This window comes from Artemia franciscana, unplaced genomic scaffold (assembly GCF_032884065.1).
Source record: "Artemia franciscana unplaced genomic scaffold, ASM3288406v1 Scaffold_188, whole genome shotgun sequence".
NCBI lineage: Eukaryota > Metazoa > Arthropoda > Branchiopoda > Anostraca > Artemiidae > Artemia > Artemia franciscana.
The window spans coordinates 162055-185940 of record NW_027062997.1 but is presented as its reverse complement, the minus strand read 5'-3'; the positions used below and the strand labels follow the sequence as shown (position 1 = coordinate 185940).

Here is a 23886-nt window from a genome sequence, read left to right as displayed (position 1 = left end):
AAATCTAAACACTTCCTTGATACTTAGCTAGTGTTCGAGACTCGAAACTTGAACTCACCCAAACACAACCCAAAGCCTTGAAAAGGTGCCACAGTCCACTTCTTTCGTGCCATAGTTATAAAGTAAATTACTGCTAGAGCCACAGTCATAAATGAAATCAGATCAATCTAAAAAAAAATTTTTTTTTAGGAAATTTCGGTTTCGGGAAATTTTTGTAGGAAATTTTCGGTTGGGAAATTTCTGTGGGAGTGACTTTCCATTGGAGGTGAGGAGATTTCCAGAAAATAAATTCTACAGAAGAGGAATATCCGATATTACTTAAAAACCACTAGAATTTAATGTCTTTTTCTAATGAAAGTATACTAAAGAGAAATTGTTAGGCGGAATTGTCCGCAAGAACTTTTCTTGGGAAATTTTCAGCGAGGATGGAATTTTTATTTATTTATTTTATTTTTCACCCACACGATACATAAAGTAAATATGGTGGAGTAACAATAAATATAAAAAAACACAAAGAGAAAAACAAATACACACACAAAGTCAACGAAAAAAACGGATAAGACAGTGGTGAGGGGATATGCGCGCAGAAGCTGTACTGGAGAGTTTCCTGTGAAGAATCTCCAACTTTATAGTTATATCAGGAACTGAAAATTTTCTAACAAGAGTACGGTTTTTTGTCCAAGGTGGAAGATACAGAAGAAATTTGCAAAATTTGAAACAAATTATCCAAATTTTTTAAATTACCATTGTTAAGAAGTGGGAAAAGACCTGATGCGTTTTGGACAGAATGATCACAAAAAGTAGAATAAAGTTTTGTCAGCGCACGTCTATTATACTTCCCTATGTTTGCAACAACTTTTGCATAACCAATCTGAATCTTTTTGTTTATATCACAAACAGTACGCTGACCTAAGTCGAAAGATTATTAGTAATAGAGATACCAAGCCAACAAATACAATCAACAAGAGGGATAGTGAAGTTATTACAGTGAAGGGGCGTTGCAGTAGCACAGTTATAGGGAAGAAACTCACATTTATCTATATTAAGTGAAAGGCCAATATCAGAGAAAGCATCAGAAACTGTAGAGACCTTTTGGGAAAGACCCTTTTTGGAACGGCTAATCAGAAGAAAGTTTTCAGCATACCCAAGATAAGAAACATCCGCAAGACCATAAAGGTATGTACCTGAAATCTTAGCCAGCACACTAGAAATACAAATCTTAAAAAGCGTAGGGGACAGAACACCACCCTGCCTAACTCCTCTTCGTATTCTTATAATAGTGTCTGGTGCAGATCTTAATTGAAGAAAATAGTTTGAATACCAAAAACTTAAGAAGCATTATAACAGAGAGATTGACCCCAGAATTATACAAGAAAAAAAAGAGCTGACTATGGACCACACTATCTAACGCTTTCGAAAGATCCAAAGCACAAATATAAAGACAATTTCCATGGAAGAATTATCAGCCAGTAGAGAATACATAATCTTATGCGCATGCTGACAACCCACCCTATATCGAAAACCAAATTGGTTCTCACGCTCAATAATATTTTTAGTCAAAAAAGGTAGAAGGATATACTCAAAAACCTTACTAATATTACAAGATACAGTAATAGGTCGATAGCAGGAACAATCAGTAGGTGACTTTCCTCTTTTTAAATTGACGAAACAGTGCCACAAAGAAAACTCTCAGGTACGTATAAAGTACAAAGACACATTTGAAAAAGAAGCTGAAAGTGAGATATATACATATGCATCTTAGAAATACCATCCTTATCTATTGAATCAGATTTTAAACTTTTCACAGCATCAATTACGGAAGAAAAAAATATGGGCACTATATGGCGTTGCAAAAGCGTTATACTAAAGAGGGGGGTAAGAAGGCGAGTATATATAGAATGTAATGAACAGTTAATCACTGAAAAATCAAATAATAATGTTTATACCAAGCTGAAGGTGGAAGGCAATTACTTGTCATATTTTCATCATTTAACTTGTCAGAATTGATCACTTTTCGCCAATCCTTCCTACTCACAGTGAAGTCCATACCGCGGTAACGTGCCGACCTCAGATAACGTTTATATTTGGTTTTAGTTTTACGTTTGAGATCAGCGACACACCAAGAACTTGGCCGACCACATTCATTCCATATCTGGAGCCGTAGTTTCGCTTTATTTTTATCGACTTCAAACAAGGGTCCATTGACCAGATAGGACGAATACATTATTTTACAGTTCTTTTACGAATACATTGCTCTGGTACGTCAGCTTCTTCTGCCCTTTTGCTGAATTTAATAGCAAAATTTTCAATAAGATTCCTCAAATTTTGGGTGATATTTTCTCCGTTTTTCAAAAATCTGGTAGATGTTCTCAGGCTCGTCGCTTTTAATGGCTAAAACTTAATGAATCGTATTTGCTTGGAATTAGTATAATAATCCATATTCTTTTGATGTATCTATTGATATCAAGATTCCATTTTCTAGACCTTCGGTTACTAAGGGGCCGACTCGGTCCTTGATTACAGGTCGTTAGCAGGAGCGGTTTGATAATTAGTCGAGTTGTGGATACCGTGATGGCTATACTGAGGATTTTGAACCAACGAATATTTTTCCTCAAATTTCGAACGAATGTTGATGAATATTTTGTCTTGTGTGAACTCGCCCTAACCAGAATATTGTTTCTTATTTTTGTTTCTTTTTTTCTGTGTTTTTTCATAGCTACTAAGTTTATTCGAAAATGCTAGAATTTCACAAAGATTTCAAAATAGGTTGAAAAAAAAACTGCAAAACTACTCGAAAACATCACCGAAGCTTAGGGCGGTTGGGAGAGGAATTTAAAATGAATTATTGAGGCAGGTGGCGTTAAACCACTAGGGCTTTCAACTTGATATGGATTAATATATTCATGATTTAGGCAAACAGAAATAGGTTCTCTTAAGATTGGTCGGTAAACTAACTCTTGATATTCTTTAAAACAGATAAATGGCAGCCAAAAAGTTTCAAGTTTTCTTACTTAAGCCCCTCTCTCCCAGAAACCATTTTCATTCTTTTCTAAACGTAATATTGTTAGTTGTGTATATCTTTGGGCGAGGGGTTGCTTTTATTTCTGTATATTCTGATTTCTTTAGCACTAGATTTTGCGAATTTTGACAAATTTTTGCACGCTTGTGTTTAATTTTCTTTATTGTATGAATTTTCCATTTTAAACCATCTGATACTAATACTTTCTTTAACTTTTATTTTAAAAAAAAGCGATTTCAAAAGTTTTTTTGTAGATAATTGTAAAGTATAAGTGTTTTATTCGAAAACTGTCTTAGATTTTTATCTGATACTTGCGACTGGCGGAAATCTTTGATAAATCAATGTTCGTAAGGCGAAACAAATTGGCTAGATTAGGAAAGCAGATCTAAGGCACAAGTCTGTGGCCCACTGTGTAGGTTAGATTTTGTCCAAACACTCAACGGCCCAAAAATCATGATAACTTCCTTGTCACGAAATTTTGGTTGAAATTGAGCAGCCTCCTCTTGTAGATGTGTGGGCATTATATCGATTTACCTAACCTCTATTAAGAGAAAATTAAGAAGAAAATAATTACAAAAGTGATTGGTGGCTGTTAATTCAAAGTGAAACTCAGGGGGCTAATCGCGCAAGACTCACACCCGAGGGAACACGTTGCTCATTACCTCTATGACGTTTATTTGTATCCTTAGCCTTATTGTTTTTCAGTTCCATCATTCATCTAAGGGGGCGTCAATTCTCTGCCACTTGAGGTACATCTTACAGCTCTATGTGTGCCGCATAGTTCAACCCTACTTGGAAGGGTTTATATCACACTTGGCACGCGCCACTCAGTTTGCAAGATATCTGAAAGTGGATGCCACCTGGAATTCGTTTTCTCTCTTTTTTTTCAAAGCAGTTTTGCTAGGTAAGTTGCTAATTACTTATATTTCGTAAACCTTTTGAAATGAAATGGTTTTCAACCTGATAATTACGTATTTCAACATAATTCTCTTAAGATGTTAACAAAGTGATCTCAGTGGGAAACGGATTAGAGGTATCGTGTTGAACTTTTTCAGTTCAAACACTACCTTTCAGTAGCAATCAAAAATCAGTTAAAGAAGAATTATCAGAAGGGAAATAAGTAAGGCAATGGACAAAAGTGAGTTTTTCATTTCCATTTAGTTCTTGTTTATCTCGTATAACATTGGAGGGAGGATACCTTATCCAAATGCATGGATTGAACCCAAATGTATAATGTTGTGAAGCCAGAATACGGTGTAACAGAAGGAGCTAGGAGGATGAAGTTCTAGATGGGGGGGGGGCTGAAATACTAGATAACTTGTGTTTAAGGTTTTAAATTATACTGAATATTTAATTTGTGTTACATATGGAAAATAAAGGATGCAGAGGGATGGAGGTGAATGTTTTAGTACTTATGGAGGGAGACAATAACTAAAAGTACTGCCATTCAATTTCTCTTAGACGATATCTCAGACATAATTGGTGCTGCAGTGACATACCCCCCGCCCCCAACCCACCCTTACTCTCACTAATGGAGCCAGATATACCCTTAAGCTATATTCAAAACTTTTGAACAAGAGACGATAATACTCAAACTTTATTTTATAATATACTAGGAATTTTCTAAATGTCACATTTTTATAGATTCTTCAATTTAAATCATCATTTGCCTCGTGGTGAACGGGGAAGGCATTTCCCCGTAGATGCTTGGATTTTACTTTATATAAAATACTGCATATCACTAAAACATTGGGTATAAAGGGTGAAGTTAAAACCTGGAGATTGAAGGGTGAAGTTTGAGATGCGAGGCATTGGACTGTCTTGGAAAAAACCTCTAGACCATGAAGTTCCATATTCCTAAGGACTCTTTCAGCGTTTCTTTCAAGAAACTCTGAAGTACTTTAGGCTATAAGATTGTAAAATATATAAGTATTTTCTATGAAATCAATATAAAACAATCAAACAAGGTTTCTATGATTAGTGCTTTCACAGCAACATTAGATAATAATACTAATTACATATTATCACCCTTTGTAATCAAAGATAAAGTAAGGGGAGCCTAAGAAAAATAAAATAAAAAAAGGAAATGACACACAAATTATGCATAAATATTGAAAGCATTAGCTTTTAAGCACTCAATCAACATGGGTCGGATAGTATGATACTTTATAAGTTAGAATACTAGGCATTTCATAGAAGAAATTAGGACAAATCAAGAATATGGTCACTATATCCAAGTGACAATTCTTCCCTTTTTGACATTGTGTGTTGTCCCATTGTCAACTGTCTGCCAATAAATTTTGATCCTTAATAAGGCAAATATAAGTTCTAATATGTGACTGAGTAACCCTTTTCCAGTTTTTCACAAATATTTTTTCTATATGATTGGGTTGGAGTAAAAAAAAAAATCAAAAAAACAAAAACAAATTCTTCATACTAATGAATTGTATGTAAATAACAGTTCTATAACGCCTAACTATTGATAACACTCAATTAATGAATCAGCTTTTTACAGTGATCCTAAATATGTATTTGTTTGTTTGTAGGCTAATTAGTGCAGTTATTAGCACACAAGAAAGTTCTTATAATCATAGAAAACACAAAGAAAACAACTTAATAAGGGATAATTTCCGTAAAAATATGCCGTATACTTTTGCTTGCATTGCAAGAATACCCATGAGCCACTATAATCAGAAATATTTCCTCTGAACGGAATGCTGGGATGTTCTGTATTTTCCCCCTGAACGGTTTCGTTTTTTGAGTTTTGTTATCATTTTTTTTTCAGGGATGATTTCATTTATCTTATTGTCACTTTAAAAAAAAACTATTTTTTTTCAGTTATGAAGTGTGAAGGTATCAAATATATTGATTTTTGGTATTCAAACTTAAGTTAAAAATATTGAATTAAATTTTTTATTTGATATTCTTAATCTTAGTTTTGATGTATTACTTTGAACAAACTACTTTGATAATTCGTCACTTTTATATGCGCCATATAAAGCCATAAATCATTTTGGTGTTTGGTAGCCAAGTTCAAATTTGTCGAACATGCGTTCAAAATATGCGTCCAACGCTTCGGCATTGCTCAACGGAACTGAATACTCGGAGTTTATATCTTAGTTTTTCTTATGTGGGACATTTTTTGTGTGTATTTTTGCAGTTACTTACTTTTTCCATTTTTATATAATTTTACTTTAATTGACGTACTTTTTTTTATTGTCTTTCGATAAATGTTTGTCTCTAAGCTTCATTAAATAAGAAAAAAAGGTTTTTCATCTGTAAGTAAGGAGCAATATTAAAACTTAAAATGAACAGGAATTATTACGTATAATAGAAGGGCTACCCCTTACCCCCTCGTCAACACATCACTCTTCACTTACAGTTTCTCGGCACTTAAATGCAAATTACTTATTGTTCTAATTAACGGCCTTTTTGTGTTCCAGGCGTCTTTTTAAAGAATTGGGACAAAATTTAAACTTTAGCCTTAAGATGTCGAGGTTGAGACAACCCCCCTCATATACATAATAATTTTTGTTTATTTTAAATTTTTAATGTTGCTCCTTACTTTCACCCTTAACATCTAAACGCGTAAAATTGACACATATGAAGAAATTTTGTATAGAAATGCTGGCAAGTCCACCCAATATAAAAATTTTCCCTGAAAAGTTTATTCCCTGAAAAATTCCCTTTCTGTGGAAAATTCTCCCCTGCAATAATTTAAAGCCATTTAGGTTGCAACAAGCACTTGTTTTGATATTTCCAAGGCCTAATTTAAGTTCTGAGTTTATCTCACTTGATGCTGAATTGGCAGAACAATTATTTAATGCTGCACACTTTAATACCGAAGTTTCCAAGATATTAGCTGACCAGTTTTGGCTTGGTTTCTGATGGTATGAACTATTGACATCAGGTTACAATTGAACTGCCTTGGAGATTTGCTACCCAGCAGGGGCTCCTAAAACGTGGTAACGATTGATTGAAAGATGGATCCAAAAAGCTTTAACAAACAAATTTAGTTTCCAAAAAAAACTTAGGGTGTATCTAAAATAAATTCTTACATTAGAATGTAAATAAAGCAAAAAATGTTACATATATAGTGACAAAAGAAAATGCACAATTTTGTATATGTAGATGTACTTTTTTATTAGTTGGTGGTCAACTACTTACTTACTTGCTACCTTAAAAGCAACGTGTCGCTTAAATAGAAACATTCTGTTTCTTGTCAGCGTTTAGTTGTATTATTATTTGCATGCTGAATTTAGCATTAGCATTTACTTAAAGGATTATTATAGATCGAAAAGATTTGTGTGTGACGATTTATACATATGCATATGTATACATAAATAAGCATGAGAATTAAGTACAAGATATAATACAGGTTATATCTTGAACAAATGCAAGAGACAATATTTTTCCATGTTTTTTTCTAGGGGCTATCCCTTTTTAGCCATCAGTTTTTTTTTCTTAAAAAAAAAATACCTACCCTTCATTAATTAATATTATTAAGTCACTAAAGTCTTTATTCTTGGTACAAATTTTAATTAGGCACAGCAAGACTTCTAATCTGATAGGTTTCAAACTACAATGAGAACGTTAAAAAATTGAAACTCTAAAAAATAGATTTTTTTTTACCACAACATAGAACTGAGATTAGCCTCTATTTAATGTCTTAGCAACAGTTCTTACGACACGAATTTGTTATTACAATATTTACAGAAGCTTTTCCGAACGATGACAATTCTATCAAACAGTTCGTGGTAACGAACTGTAGTAAGGAGCGACCCGGCTCAATAGTAACCAAAACTCTAAAAAATTGAATTTTGATATCAATAGCTACATCAAAAGAATCGCATTTTAATGCTGATTTTAAATATATAAGTTTAATCAAATTTAATCTTACCCATTAAAAGTTACGAGCCTGAGAAAATTTGCCTTATTTAAGAAAATAGGGAGAAACACCCCCTAAAAGTCGTAGGATCTTAACGAAAATGACACCATCAGATTCAGCGTATCAGAGAACCCTACTATAGAAGTTTCAAGCTCCTATCTACAAAAATGTGGAATTTTGTATTTTTTGCCAGAAGACAAATCACGGGTGCGTGTTTATTTGTTTGTTTTTTTTTTTTGTTTTTTTTTTTTTCTTTTCCCCAGGGGTCATCGTATCGACCAAGTGGTCCTAGAATGTCGCAAGAGGGCTCATTCTAACGGAAATGAAAAGTTCTAGTGCCCTTTTTAAGTGACCAAAAAAATTGGAGGGCATCTAGGCCCCCTCCCACGCTCATTTTTTTCCCAAAGTCAACGGATCAAAATTTTGAGATAGCCATTTTGTTCAGCATAGTCGAAAACCATAATAACTATGTCTTTGGGGATGACTTACTCCCCCACAATCCCTGGGGGAGGGGCTGCAAGTTACAAACTTTGACCAGTGTTTACATATAGTAATGGTTATTGGGAAGTGTACAGACGTTTTCAGGGGGATTTTATTTTGTTTGGGGGTGGGGCTGAGGAGAGGGGGCTATGTTGGAGGATCTTTCCTTGGAGGAATCTGTCATGAGGGAAGAAAAATTCAATGAAAAGGGCGCAGGGTTCTCTAGCACTACTATAAGAAAACAATGAAAAATAAACATGAAAACGTTTTTTCAAATGAAAGGAAGAAGTAGCATTGAAACCTAAAACGAACAGAGATAATTACGCATATGAGGGGTTCTAAAAATACTTTAGTATAAAGAGCGAGGTATTTAGGAGGAGATAAATACCTTGCTCTTTATGCTAAAGTATTTTTAGTAATTTCAACTATTTATTCTACGGCCTTTCTGATTCAGGGGTCATTCTTAAAGAATTGGGACAAAACTTACGATTTAGTGTAAAGAGCGAGGTATTAACGAGGGTAAAAACCCCCTCGTATACATAATAAAAATATAAGGTTATGAAAGTTTGTTATGTAAGTTAATTCTTAAGCTACGTGTATTTCTTACTAATAAAAACGTTCATTAAAAATTAAAAGTTCTAGTTGCCATTTTAAGTGACCGAAAAATTGGAGGGCAACTAGGCCTCCTTCTCCACCCCTTGTTTCTCAAAATCGTCTGATCAAAACTAAGAGAAAGCCATTTAGCCAAAAAAAGAATTAATATACAAGTTTCATTTTAATAATTTATGTGCGGAGAGCCAAAACCAAACATGCATTAATTCAAAAACGTTCAGAAATTTAATAAAAAAAACTAATTTTTTTAGCTGAAAGTAAGGAGCGACATTAAAACTTAAAACGAACAGAAATTACTCCGTATATGAAATGGGTTGTCCCCTCCGCAATCCCTCGCTCTTTACGCTGAAGTTTGACTCTTTGCCACAATTCTACTTTTTAAAACAATTAAAAGCTTTAGCGTAAAGAGCGAGGGATTGCGGAGGGGACAACCCATTTCATATACGGAGTAATTTCTGTTCGTTTTAAGTTTTAATGTCGCTCCTTACTTTCAGCTAAAAAAATTAGTTTTTTTTATTTAATAATTATTAAAGGTTAGCGAAATGCATTTATAACTATTTATTTCCTCAATAACACTAGCTGCTAAGACTATATACATTAATTCTTTGCATATTTAGGAATCTTTCTTTTTCAACTTGTTCTTTTGTTCTATATTGAACACACTTTTATCAGAATTCGAGCTCACTCTTCCTCAGGATGTTTATACACTTTCTGAGGTTTTTAATTGTCTTTTCTTGAATTGTCGTATCTTGAGGTTTTAATAATACACTTTCTGAGGTTTTTCCGTCTATGTTATTATTATTATTTTTTTTGCATAACACCTGGTTTAACAGCTGTAATTCACAGATCCAAGGTTTATCGTTTTTTCAAATGATATATATATATATATATATATATATATATATATATATATATATATATATATATATATATATATATATATATATGTACCTTTGTTTCAATTATATCCAACAAGACTACATGATCTAAACTTGCATATGCTAAACTTGAGAATTAGCTTTGAATGAGCTTGAGATGAAATTTCTGACTTTTTACCTTCTTGTCGTATCCTCATCTCAGTAGTATCTATGTGGTGCTTGATCACCATAAGAAGCGTATGGTAGGCTCAATAGCAGTTATTCTGCTGAATCTAATAGGTTTATTAAGAACATGTAAACACAACAATCTATTATTATAGCCACACTCTTATTTATGTTCACAATTTTCTCATAGGCTCTCTCCTTAATCTAAAGGTGACCCTTTTCCAAGGGTTATTTCATTGTCTTCATAATTTTTCCATATTTTACACAATGTTTTAGCTGCAGAGCACTTTATGTCTATCTTTTTGCGTTGTTATGCATCAATTTAGAGGGAGGTGAGTGAATCTTTAGGGAAGGGCTACTTTAGCTTTTCATAACTAACTTACAGTCGGGCCTCAAAAATTGTTAATTCGTACCATTTGGGCTATTAAGGTACATTCTAAAATTGTTTGCCATAGTATAAATTTTTCTCCAAAAACAACTCCCCAATGAAAAGCATAATTACTATTCTCCTCGAAGGATAGTTCCAACATATTCTCCAAAACAGTGATTGTTACACCCTTGGCCACTAAGAATTCCCTCTACCATAATCTGTCACTTACTTTTACTAATCTAGTAAAAAAATATTGCATTATTCTTTTACATGTTTATACAAAAATCTAGATTAGGACCTAGGAAATTCTGCCCTTTCTAAGGCTATATTTATATCTATCATGTTTTACAGATATTTCATCTATGGTCAATTTTCTTACCTCCATGTTAACAGGGATGGCTATCCCTAAGATCAGAGATTTTTTTCCAAATTTATAATTAACTAGAACAATATTAGGTTTTCTAAAAGTACTAAAAAATTTTAGCGCAAAGAGTAAGGTGTTTAGGAGGAAGCATTCCCCTTCATTTACGTAATAACTTTTCTTTTTTTAAAGTTGGAAATTTTGTTTTATTATTTAATCCTGTTCAATAGCGAGAGATTGCTTTCTGCCATGCTTGGATATTGCAATATATGTTGCTCATTTAATGATTTATTTAGTCATGTTTTTATTTTCTTTTTCACAAAATTTGTCTTCCCTTTATTCTAGGGCCATCGGACACTCCTGTAAAGGCAACAAACTTAAATCAGAGCAAAGTACCTATAAAGAAAAGGGTAAGAATCAATTTTGAATCTCCTTTATTTCAATCAAGCCTGAATGAGAGACCAGTTAAGTGATAGCTATATCTATATATATAAAAATAAGTTGTTTGTGTACTGACGTCATGTTTTTCGACTGTAGACTGACATCATGTTTGTCGAGTTGACTGACGTCATGTTTGTCGACTGACGTCATTATAAGGATTGAGCATTATGCCGTCATGAATTTTTTTGTCGACTGACGTCATATTTGTTGACTGACGAAATTACAGACCGGGACACCGGGACACAAATGACGACCGGGACACTGGGACTTAGGAAATATAATTGACGACCGGGACACTCAAAGAGAAATTACAGACTGGGACACCGAGACACAAATACCGACGGGGACACATGGAATATAAATGATGACCGGAAAACAGGGACACGACTACAACGGGGACGCTGGGGGCACAGGGGTGATATATAAATGACGACCTAGACACAGGGAATGTTCGATTAGCAATCACCATCAACAAAGCTCAAGGGCGATCATTAGATTAATGAGGTATAGATCTGAATGCGGATTGTTTTTCCCATGGACAATTACATGTTGCATGTTCAAGAGTCGGTAAACCTGACAATCTATTTATATGCACAGACAATGGGACGGCGAAGAATGTTGTATATTCGCAAGATATAAGTATATAAGGCTTTGTATATGACGTCATTATAAGATGACACTACAGACAGGGACACCGGGACACAAATGACGACAGGGAAATAGGGAATATAAATGACGACTGGGACACTCAAGGAGAAATTACAGACCGGGACATCGAGACACAAATGACTACCGGGGCACCAGGACACAAAGTATATAAATGGACATATAAATGACGACCGGGAAACTCAAAGAAAAATTACAGACCGGGACACCGGGACACAAATGACGACCGGGACACATGGAATATAAATGACGACCGACACAGGGACACAGCTACAACGGGGCGCCGGAGGGCACAGGGGGATATATAAATGACGACGGGGACACAGGGAATGTTCGATTAGCAATCATCATCAACAAAGCTCAAGGGCAATCATTGGAATAATGAGATGTAGATCTGAATACGGATTGTTTTTCCCATGGACAATTATATGTTGCATGTTCAAGAGTCCGTAAACCTGACAATCTATTTATATGCACAGACAATGGGACAGCGAAGAATGTTGTATATTCGCAAGTTTTATGTAGTTTACATATATATATATATATTTCACTACACCGTTGTCCAATTATTCGTTCTTCATCTTAAGCTGTCCTTATCCACCCGAATAAACTTTAGTCTTCAGTGTTTAAAGAAAGGTCTCATGTAACAATTACTTCAATATCTTAAGATAATTGGGTTCATCTTTACAGAAATGAATTTTTGGCTCCTGAGATCCGGCTACAAAAAGATTTCGGTGCAAAACTGGATGACTTCTTCTCACGTAATTGACAAGAAAACAGTAAATTGTAATTACAAGGTGTTCTATGCGTACTGCTATTAGAAAACTAAAAAAGGAAATCGCGTGGTTGTGACAGTACACCAATTCAGCACCTGCTGTTTTGCAGCGAGATGTTCCTTGAGCACCTTGCCTTCATTTTCAAATGACTTTTAACCCGGTCACTGTGCCTGATTCTTTTTCAATAGGAATACTAACACCTTTGCCTAAGAAGGGAAAGCCTCTTTGGCAGTGCTCGTCATTCCGACCTATAACTGTGGCTACAGTTCTTTGTAATTTATTTGAGGCACTTATTGCTGATGAACTGTTGTCAAAATGCACAGTTGCAGACCATCAATTCAGTTTTCAGCCTGGTCTAGGTTGTTGCCACGCTCTTTCTGCTCTTGTTTCGGCCTTGATAGATGCTGAGAAAAGCGGTGAGAGCATAGCTCTCGCTGTGCATGATGTTAGACGGGCCTTCGATTCACTAATTCATAAGCAGATTATTTTAGATATGGGCCTATCAAGTGTTGACCCATGTATGTTAAACCTTTTGTATGATATGTATCAAAATTTAAAAGCTGAGCTTAAGCTACCGACAACACTAAACCTGACAAATAACCCGGTGCTTCTCGTTAAAAAGTTGTAAGGTAGGGTGCATTGACATCACCTACCGCATTTAATAACAGCATCGTCAAATCGCAATCTAAGTCAAATCTGACATACATTCTGAAAGGGATTGATCTATCACTAATAAGCTATGCAGACGATGTACTTAATCTGTGCCGCCTCTTTTGCAGTTTAGAGGAGAATTTTATTCAGTTTCAGGTAGAATATGGAAAAATAGGCCTTCAGTTTAATGAGGAGAAATCAGAAATTAATTTGTTTAATACTAAGTAAGGGTCAGCTGTTGATGTTAGGCTAGGTGGTGCTACTGTTGGGCTTGCCGAACACATAGTTGATTTGGGGATCCCTATTGGCCGGCCTATGCTTGAAACACCAGCTTTTGAAACGTCACCTTTTGCAGAGTCATCTGCAGAAACGGATCTCTTTAGCGTATAGCAGTGTTGTAATTTATAAATGTCAGTTTGATCGGTGGATTTTGGCCCAGCTGCACCATCCAGTGGCACTATCCCATTATCTGTATTTAAGTCCCTTCTGGAGGATATTACAAAAAGAAGATTAGAAAGAATTGCAGTCTACATATTATAAATATGCGAAATACCTCTTACGGCTTCCACCATTGACAAATAACCGTACTGTGACAAGTCGGCAAGGGATTATCAACCCTAATGAAGCGATCATAGCCCAGATCACCTGATATAGCTCTAATATTGTTACTTATCATTGGGAAATTATTTTGAGACAATAGTTTTTGTTTTTGTAGTTATATACCCATTTGTTCTTTATTTTTCTTGTGTTTGTGTATTCTTTTCTAGTGTGTTTTCACTTTTTTTTATCTTATACTCCATCTGTTCCTTTTGATGGGAAATATATATCTCTATATATAAAAATAAGTTGTTTGTTTGTGTGACTGTAAACTGACGTCATGTTTGTGTGTCGACTGATGTCATGTTTGTCGACTGACGTCATTATAAGGATTTAGCTGTATGTCGTCATGATGTTGTTTGTCGACTGACGCCATGTTTGTCAACTGATGAAATTACAGACCGGGACACAGGGACACAAATGACGACTGGACACCGGGACACAGGGAATAAAAATGACGACCGGGACACTTAAAGAGAAATTACAGACTGGGACACCGGGATACACATAATGACCGGGACACAGGGAATATAAATGACGATCGGGACACAGGGACACAACTACAACGGGGACGCCGGGGGCACAGGGGGGGATATAGAAATAACGACCGGGACACAGGGAATGTTCGAAGAGAAATAACAGACCAGGACACCGGGACACAAATGACGACCGGGACGCCACGACAAAGGGAATATAAATGACGACCCAGACACTGAAAGAGAAATTACAGACTGGGACACCGGGACACAAATGACGACCGGGAAACAGGGGATATAAATGACGACCGGGAAACAAGACACAATTACAACGGGGACACCGGGGGGCACAGGGGGGTATATAAATGACGACGGGGACACAGGGAATGCTCGTTTAACAGTCACCATCAACAAAGCTCAAGGGCAATCATTAGAATAATGATTTATAGATCTGAATACGGATTGTTTTTCCCATGGACAATTATATGTTGCATGTTCAAGAGTCGGTAAATTGACAATCTATTTATATGCACAGACAATGGGACACCGAAGAATGTTGTATATTTGCAAGTTTTACGTAGTTAAAAACATATATATATATAAGTACATATATATATATATATATATATATATATATATATATATATATATATATATATATATATATATATATATATATATATAATATATATATATCTATATTCACAGGTGGGACACAGGGACACAACTACAATGACGCGTAACTAATATGGCGCATAACGAATTACGAGCGTGAGGGGGGCTTGGGGGGGGTGCGAAGCGCCCCCACCAACTAGGTGTTGGGGTTGCGCGAAGCGCCACCCCCACAGCTATATATATATATATATATATATATATATATATATATATATATATATATATATATATAAAGGGGGGACAGAAGAAAAAAAGGAAGACTGTTTTCCTAAATTAGTGATTAATAAAGATCAGCACTTGAATGAGGCCTTAACCCTACTCATCCATACAATCACATAGGTCAAACAGCATAGCCATACGCAATCAACCATAAAGAATAATCCATGGACAATATGTATATATATATATATATATATATATATATATATATATATATATATATATATATATATATATATATATATATATATATAGTATATATATATATATATATAGTATATATATATATATATATATATATGTATATATATAATATATATAGTATATAGATAGTATATATATATATATATATATATATATATATATATATATATATATATATATATATACTATCTGTTGGGGTGGCGCTTTGCGGCACCCCGACACCAAGTTGGTGGGGGCGCTTCGCGCCCCCCACCCCCCGAGCCCCCCCGAGCACGTAAGTCGTTACGCCCCATAATAGTTACGCGCCATTGTAGTTGTGTCCCTGTGTACCACCTATGAATATAGATAGATTTATATAGGTCTTTTAAACTACGTAAAACTTGCGAATATACAACATTCTTGACTTTCCCATTGTCTGTGCATATACAAAGCCTTATGTACTAATAATGACGTTATATGCAAACGTTCTTTTTACAAACAAACAAACATGCATACACACAACTCGTTTTTATATAGATAGATAGATAGATAGATAAAATACGAATTAACTACGTAAAACTTGCGAATATACAACATTCTTCGCTGTCCAATTGTCGCTGCATATAAATAGATTGTCAGGTTTACTAACCCTCGAACATGCAACGTACAATTGTCCATGTTAAAAACAATCAGTATTAAGATCTATACCACATTTTTCTAATGATTGACCTTGAGCTTTGTTAATGGTGATTGCAAATGCTAATCGAATTGGGAATTGCAATCTTTTAAATTAAAAAGGCAGATCCGTTGGAATCATGGGAATGCGAGGAATAAGAACAGCCTTGCCCTCAAAAGGCCCTGTCAAGATTGTGGCCTCTATTAGGTTTTCCATTGTTTTTTTACGGCAAGTCGCGTGCCATTGCAAAGCTTTGGTGGGTTGATATTTCTTAAAAGTATTATTGGTACGCCTATTTTTAGTTGTAGTACGTGTGGTGGAAACCCTGAAAGATCCACGGAATTTAAAAATTCAGATGGATAATTAACCGCTTCATTTGGTTCCAAAACTGTGTCGACTGACTTGTAAAGGACTGCCTGGTCTCGAATCTTGGTCAAAACAATATTGTTGATTTCGTGAACGTCTATATTTTTGGGTGCGAGAATCGCTCTTTCACTTAGCCATTTATTATTTTTAAAATTTTTTATAATATTCGGAAATACTTTTTCAATCAATTCATTTTTTGACGTCACTAAATTACAGAAATCAGCAGGTAGTTGTATACGTCCTGAAATTGAGTCTACTGGAAGCTTTCCGTTTCCAATTGCCAGCAATTGATCTGAAAATGTTTGACCAGAGTCATCGTTTTGCAATCGGACACGCATATTTGTAGTTAATTTAAATGTTTTTACGTGTGCCCATAAATTAGAATTTTTCAGGCAAGCATTCATTTCGTCTGCAGGAGTTGATCTAGGTATTATAGGTAATGTTTGCCTGAAATCTCCCGCAAGCAATATTAATATGCTACCAAAGGGCTTCGACTTCCCTCGCAAATCTTTCAAGCATTGATCCAGAGCCTCGAACGATTTTTTGTGTGCCATTGTGCACTCATCCCAAATAATAAGTTTGCAGTGCTGCAATACTTTACCCATCCCAGATGATTTGGAAATATTGCAGGTGGGAGTTTCTGTAGAATGCAAATTCAGAGGCAATTTCAAAGCGGAATGAGGAGTTCTTCCACCAGGCAGCAATGTTGCGGCTATTCCGGACGACGCATTTGCCAACGCTATATCATTTTTTGATCGAATTGATGCCAGAATCAGTTTTATCACAAACTTTTTACCAGTACCTCCTGGCGCATCCAAAAAGAAAATTTCTCCAACGTTGTTATCGACACAGTGCATTATCGTATCATAAATGTCTTTTTGTTCCAACGTTAACTTGGAAATGTTATTTTGTACATACGACAATAGATCACTCGAAATGTAACTTTGTTCACGATCCAATTCTACACATGTCGAAACAGCAGCGATACGGTTAGGTGAAGGCATTCCCAAATCCTGAAGAGTTTGCCATATGTACGCACAAATCTTCTATAATAACTAAAGTGTAGTTATAAATTTCTGATGTAAAATCATAAGTCATATCTGATGTCTCTAACTGTTTTCGATGGAGTATATCTTCGGACATTTTTTACTTATATTTTCCCCATAACTCTGTAGGAGCTGATGGAGAGCAAGTTGTTAAAATGATGCCAAACAATGCACGAATTTGACTTGGAGTTGACGTTTCGCACGCGTCATTGATGCAGTCATCCCAGTGTTGGTCATTCTCCAATAAATTCAGAGCTTGGCATGCACTACGGTAAGTGTCATGTATAGTACCGTTTACAGTTCTCAAATACTCAAAGGATGTCAGACCGGGTACATTCACCAAAAGCAGGCGTAGAAAGAAGCATTCATGTTGATTGGGGTGAACGGTGTAGAGTCTTCCTATCGTGGTATCTTTGAAGATGGTAGGTTGGCCGTCGACTGACTTACCCTGTTTTCGACGTTCAAATATTTTATTTTTAGTATTCCACGTGTAATACGAAGGCACTTCAGTATACAGCAGTTTTTTTGCAAAAGAATCATTTTTGCAAAGCGAAAAGAAACCGGTTAACTTTGTATCCGGTGGATTCAGGGCTCTTTGTTGCACGTTGGTTTCCGAGAAATAAACACGTTGACCATTCTGTAAATATACCGCTAAGTGAACAACAGCTGGACTACGTTCATGTATCAGAAATGAAAGAATTCGCCAAACAGCTTCATTACTGCTTATGTATCTTCCAGCCTGATATTGTACGATTTCGTCGATATCTTTGATTTCGGACTGCAAGCCAAAAACTGCCATGTCACTGCCTTTGTTGACGTATTTACATATGTATTTGATTGCCTTTACGGAGTTACAGTATTCAACGTTTATGTGTGCATTAAATGTTTTTGATAATAATGGGGAATATGGAACAACCCACTGGTTATCTACTTCGATGGTGGTACCGTTACGCTTCTTTATTATTGCTGTTTTACCGCCATCTTCAGTAGATCTTCTTCTATATTGTGGGTAACCATCATTGCCAGTAATTGTGTTGGATACTAAAAGTCGAGGATACTGCTTTGTGCACCTTCCTTTGGCCATGCATGGTGAATTTTCGTTCAGTGCACCGCAAGGTCCATGTATCATATTTTTTACAATAGTATCATGTAACCCCTTATCGACATTTTCATCAGGTATTTCAGCGGAAATCACATCATCAATTTCGTTCGAAGTAATTTTTTTATGTAGCCAGATTAGTATATGTGCGTGTGGCAAACCTCGTTTTTGCCATTCCACTGAGTACACCCAGCATCGCACTGACCCAAACACTTCAAAATTTACTATGTAGTTTATCAGTGATTTCAACTTTTGCCGGAAGACACGGGCTGTAATGTCATGTCTATGAACCGCCGATTGTCCTTGAAGTAAAAGCTGCAGTATCTTGTCCCAAGATTGATTACATGTAAATGTAATAAATAAAGCTGGACGACCATAGAGACGAACCTACGCAATAGCATCTTGAGCATATTCATGCATATGACGGGGACTGCCAGCATATGACGAAGGTAAAATTGTTAATCTTCCAACGTTTGTGGTATTACCGTCATTTATAACTGCATCTCGCAAATGAATGTATTGTTCAGAGCGGAGCTTGGTCTGATTCAGGCAGATATATAGCAAACGTTCTGATTCAATTTTAGTATACATATCAACGACGAATTGGTAAAACAATTGACGGCATTTTAAAATATAATTTTCTTCATCCTGCCGAATCATTAGTCTATAGGAATAAAAATGGATTGCAAGGCATTTCTTATTCATTTTTTTGTTAGTGGCTGGATTCATCAATTTAATATTAAAGTGATAGCCGTCGGCTCCATCCCAAAAAATTATAGCATATTGTAGGTCATCATAGCATCGATGAGTTTCAGCAATTCTTAACAACTGAGCGTTTCGCTTATGAAGAATAATATCTCGAGGTAAAAACTGATCACCGACCATAACGATTGCCACTTCGTCGATAGTTAGAGCATTGTATCTACGCACATGTTGGCCAGGAGGCGTTTTGTCAGCGAAAATAACAATTTTATGCGTATCAGTAGGCATCAAATCGATGGCTGTTTTGAACAGACGCACTAAATTATTATTTTCGTGGAAAAGATGTTGCAATTGGTAAACGATTGTCTTTCAACGTTGGGAGAAATTTTGCACCGTGCATTCAATTCAGAATTTCTATCACTGATGAAGTACAATTGTAAAAATTTATGATTCTCGCCTTAGAATGGTAGAAGGGACCCTGCTTTATTAAATTTGCCCTTTTACTTTGAAAGTAGGCATAAATATCTGGATTTTCGATTTGGGCACCAAACGACGTCATTTGGAAACATGAGTTATATTTTCTGATCTGTGATAAAAAACGCTTAGATTCTGACGTAGTTCCAGTAAGCAAAGTTTTCGATGGCTCTGGTGGTGCAGCCAATAGAGGAAGTTTAACTTTTCCTGAGGCGCAACACATTCCCATTGTTTCACCATTGAATTTCAAGGCCTTGCAATAGGGACAAATTTTAGACATAGTCCCGATTTGAACACATCTACTCAAGCTATAATCATCGACTGGGCTGTACCTGAATGCCAGGCGATAACTTTCAGGTTGCTCTGATTCCTCGGCACGCTTTCTTTTCTTACTTTCTCTATCAGCAGCAAGCCTGATTTCTTGCTGTTCTTGTGAGGCCTTCTTGTGAGGCCTCGGCAGGCCTTCTTTTTTTACTTTCTCTTTTAGCAGCAAGTCTGGTTTCATGTTGCTCTGGTAGTTCCTCGGCACACCTTCTTTTTTCACTTTCTCTTTTAGCAGCAAGTCTGGTTTCACGTTGCTCTGGTAGTTCCTCGGCACGCTTTCTGTTCTTTCTTTCTCTATCAGCCTCAAGCCTGTTTCCTTGCTGTTCTTTTGTTCCTCGGCACGCTTTCTTTTCTTACTTCCCTATCAGCCTCAAGCCTGTTTCCTTGCTGTTCTTTTGATTCCTCGGCACGCTTTCTTTTCTTACTTTCTCTATCAGCAGCAAGTTTTTTGGCATAGACTCTTTGAGCATCTTCCTCGGCTGTTGCCATTGTAAGTTCATCAGTCATTTTACAGTTAAACATTAATAGATTTCTACGTGAACACATGTCTTAAATATCTTTAATGACGTCACCGTCATAACAAAAATGACGACAACTAACTTCATGACGTCAGTCAACACACAAACATGACGTCACCCGAAAGACCGACCCACACAGACACAGACAACTTATTTTTATATATATAGATATATATATATATATATATATATATATATATATATATATATATATATATATATATATATATATATATATATATATATATATATGATTTTAGCTACGTAAAACATGCGAATATGCAACATTCTTCGCTGTCCATTGTCTGTGCATATAAATAGATTGTCAGGTTTACTGACTCTTGAACATGGAACATATAATTGTCCATGGGAAAAACAATCCGTATTCAGATCTATACCTCATTATTCTAATGATGTATCCCTGTGTCCTGGTCTTCATTTATATTCCCTGTGTCCCGGTCGTCATTTGTGTCCCGGTGTCCAAGTCTGTGATTTCTCTTTGATTGTCCCGGTCGTCATTTATATTCCCTATGTCCCGGTCGTCATTTTTGCCCCGGTCTGTAATTTCTATTTGAACAATCCCTGTGTCCCGGTCTTCATTTATATATCCCGCCTGTGCCCCCGAGGTCCCCGTTGTAGTTTTTTCCCTGTGTCCCGGTCGTCATTTATATTCCCTGTATCCTGGTCGTGATTTGTGTCCGGGTGTCCCAGGTTGTAATTTCTCTTTGAGGTTCCCGTTCGTCATTTATATTCCCTGTGTCCCGGTCATCATTTGTTTCCCGGTGTCCCGGTATGTAATTTTATCAGTTGACAAACATGACGTCAGTTGACAAACAACTTCATGACGCATACTGCTCAATCCTTATAATGACGTCAGTCGACGCACAAACATGACGTCACTCAACACACACACACACAGACAACTTATTTATATATATATACTAGCTGTTGGGGTGGCTGATGGATATATATTTTTAGAAATATCAATGAAATCCTTACAATTTAAGACCAAAATATCATCTAAATATCTTTTATTATTTGACAAAACATGTTTTAAATTATTTGGATTATTCTTATCCATCATATATTTATATTCTAGTTGACTTAAAAACAAGTCAGCTATAAATGGGCTGGCATTCCACCCCATGGGAATTCCCACGATTTGCTTGTACAAATCACCACAAAATCTTATATAAGTATTGTATAAAACAAATTCTAATAACTCAAAAATCATATCCAAGCTGTAACATCTCAAGTTAACTCTGGTATTAAAGCAATTTGTCCATATAGCTTTTTTATTGCAAGTGTCTATTTTTAAGAACCTTTCAAACAGTTCGTGGTAACGAACTGTAGTAAGGAGCGACCCGGCTCAGTAGTAACCAAAACTCTAAAAAATTGAATTTTGATATCAATAGCTACATCAAAAGAATCGCATTTTAATGCTGATTTTAAATATATAAGTTTCATCAAGTTTAGTCTTACCCATCAAAAGTTACAAGCCTGAGAAAATTTGCCTTATTAGGAAAATAGGGGGAAACACCCCCTAAAAGTCTTAGGATCGTAACGAAAATGACACCATCAGATTTAACGTATCAAAGAATCCTACTGTAGAAGTTTTAAGCTCCTATCTACAAAAAATGTGGAATTTTGTATTTTTTGCCAGAAGACAAATCACGGGTGCGTGTTTTTTTTTTTTTTTTTTTTTTCCTCAAGGGTCATCGTATCGACCAAGTGGTCCTAGAATGTCGCAAGAGGGCTCATTCTAACGGAAATGAAAAGTTCTAGTGCCCTTTTTAAGTAACCAAAAAAATTGGAGGGCATCTAGGCCCCCTCCCACGCTCATTTTTTTCCCAAGGTCAACGGATAAAAATTTTGAGATCGCCATTTTGTTCAGCATAGTCCAAAACCATAATAACTATGTATTTAGGGGATGATTTACTCCCCCACAATCCCTGGGGGAGCGGCTGCAAGTTACAAACTTTGACCAGTGTTTACATATAGTAATGGTTATTGGGAAGTGTACGGACGTTTTCAGGGGGATTTTATTTTGTTTTGGGGGTGGGTTTGAGGGGAGGGGGCTATGTTGGAGGATCTTTCCTTGGAGGAATCTGTCATGGGGGAAGAAAAGTTCAAGGAGAAGGGTGCATGATTTTCTAGCATTACTATAAGAAAACAATGAAATTTAAACATGAAAACGTTTTTTCAAATGAAAGGAAGGAGTAGCATTGAAACTTAAAACGAACAGAGATTATTACGCATATGAGGGGTTCTAAAAATACTTTAGCATAAAGAGCGAGGTATTTAGGAGGAGATAAATACCTCGCTCTTTATGCTAAAGTATGTTTAGTAATTTTAACTATTTATTCTACGGCCTTTCTGATTCAGGGGTCATTCTTAAAGAATTGGGACAAAACTTAAGATTTAATGTAAAGAGCGAGGTATTAACGAGGATACAAACCCCCTTGTATACATAATAAAAATATAAGATTATGAAAGTCTGTTACGTAAGTTGCTAATTTATAAGTTACGTATATTTTTTACTAATAAAAACGTTCGTTAAAAATTAAAAGTTCTAGTTGCCTTTTTAAGCAACCGAAAAATTAGAGGGCAACTAGGCCTTCTTGTCCACCCCTTATTTCTCAAAACCGTCTGATCAAAACTAAGAGAAAGCCATTTAGCCAAAAAAAGAATTAATATACAAATTTCATTTTAATAATTTATGTGCGGAGAGCCAAAACCAAACATGCATTAATTCAAAAACGTTCAGAAATTAAATAAAAAAAACTAATTTTTTTAGCTGAACAGAAACGAACAGAAATTCCTCCATATATAAAATGGGTTGTACCCTCCGCAATCCCTCGCTCTTTACGCTAAAGTTTGACTCTTTGCCACAATTCTACTTTTTAAAACAATTAAAAGCTTTAGCGTAAATAGCGAGGGTACAACCCATTTAATGTATGGAGGAATTTCTGTTCGTTTTAAGTTTTAATGTCGCTTCTTACTTTCAGCTAAAAAAATTTGTTTTTTTTTATTTAATTACTAGATAAGAGAAAAGGTTTCTTGATAACAATTTTTAAATTATCTAACACTACATTAAGTGATAAATTAGTATACATTATCGCAAAATCGAAAGACTCAATTCTTTTAGCTGAAACCATTGTTAAAAAATCTATCACCTGCAGTGAATTATTAACACTCCAATATGGATTAAAATTCGAAAACTT

The 23886-nt window shown here is 35.6% G+C and overlaps 1 protein-coding gene across 4 annotated transcripts in view; it reads left to right on the top strand.

Moving 5' to 3' along the window:
* Positions 1–3572: 3572 nt before the first annotated feature.
* Positions 3573–23886, top strand: part of LOC136042731 (uncharacterized) — a 105067-nt gene continuing 84753 nt past the window's right edge. For 3 of the 4 annotated variants that reach the window (XM_065727694.1, XM_065727692.1, XM_065727691.1), the window contains exons 1-2: positions 3573–3923; positions 11119–11183. In XM_065727694.1, the coding sequence (XP_065583766.1) occupies positions 3686–3923; positions 11119–11183 (303 nt within the window). In that variant the 5' untranslated portion in view covers positions 3573–3685. The other variant, XM_065727693.1, reaches the window with a different exon arrangement.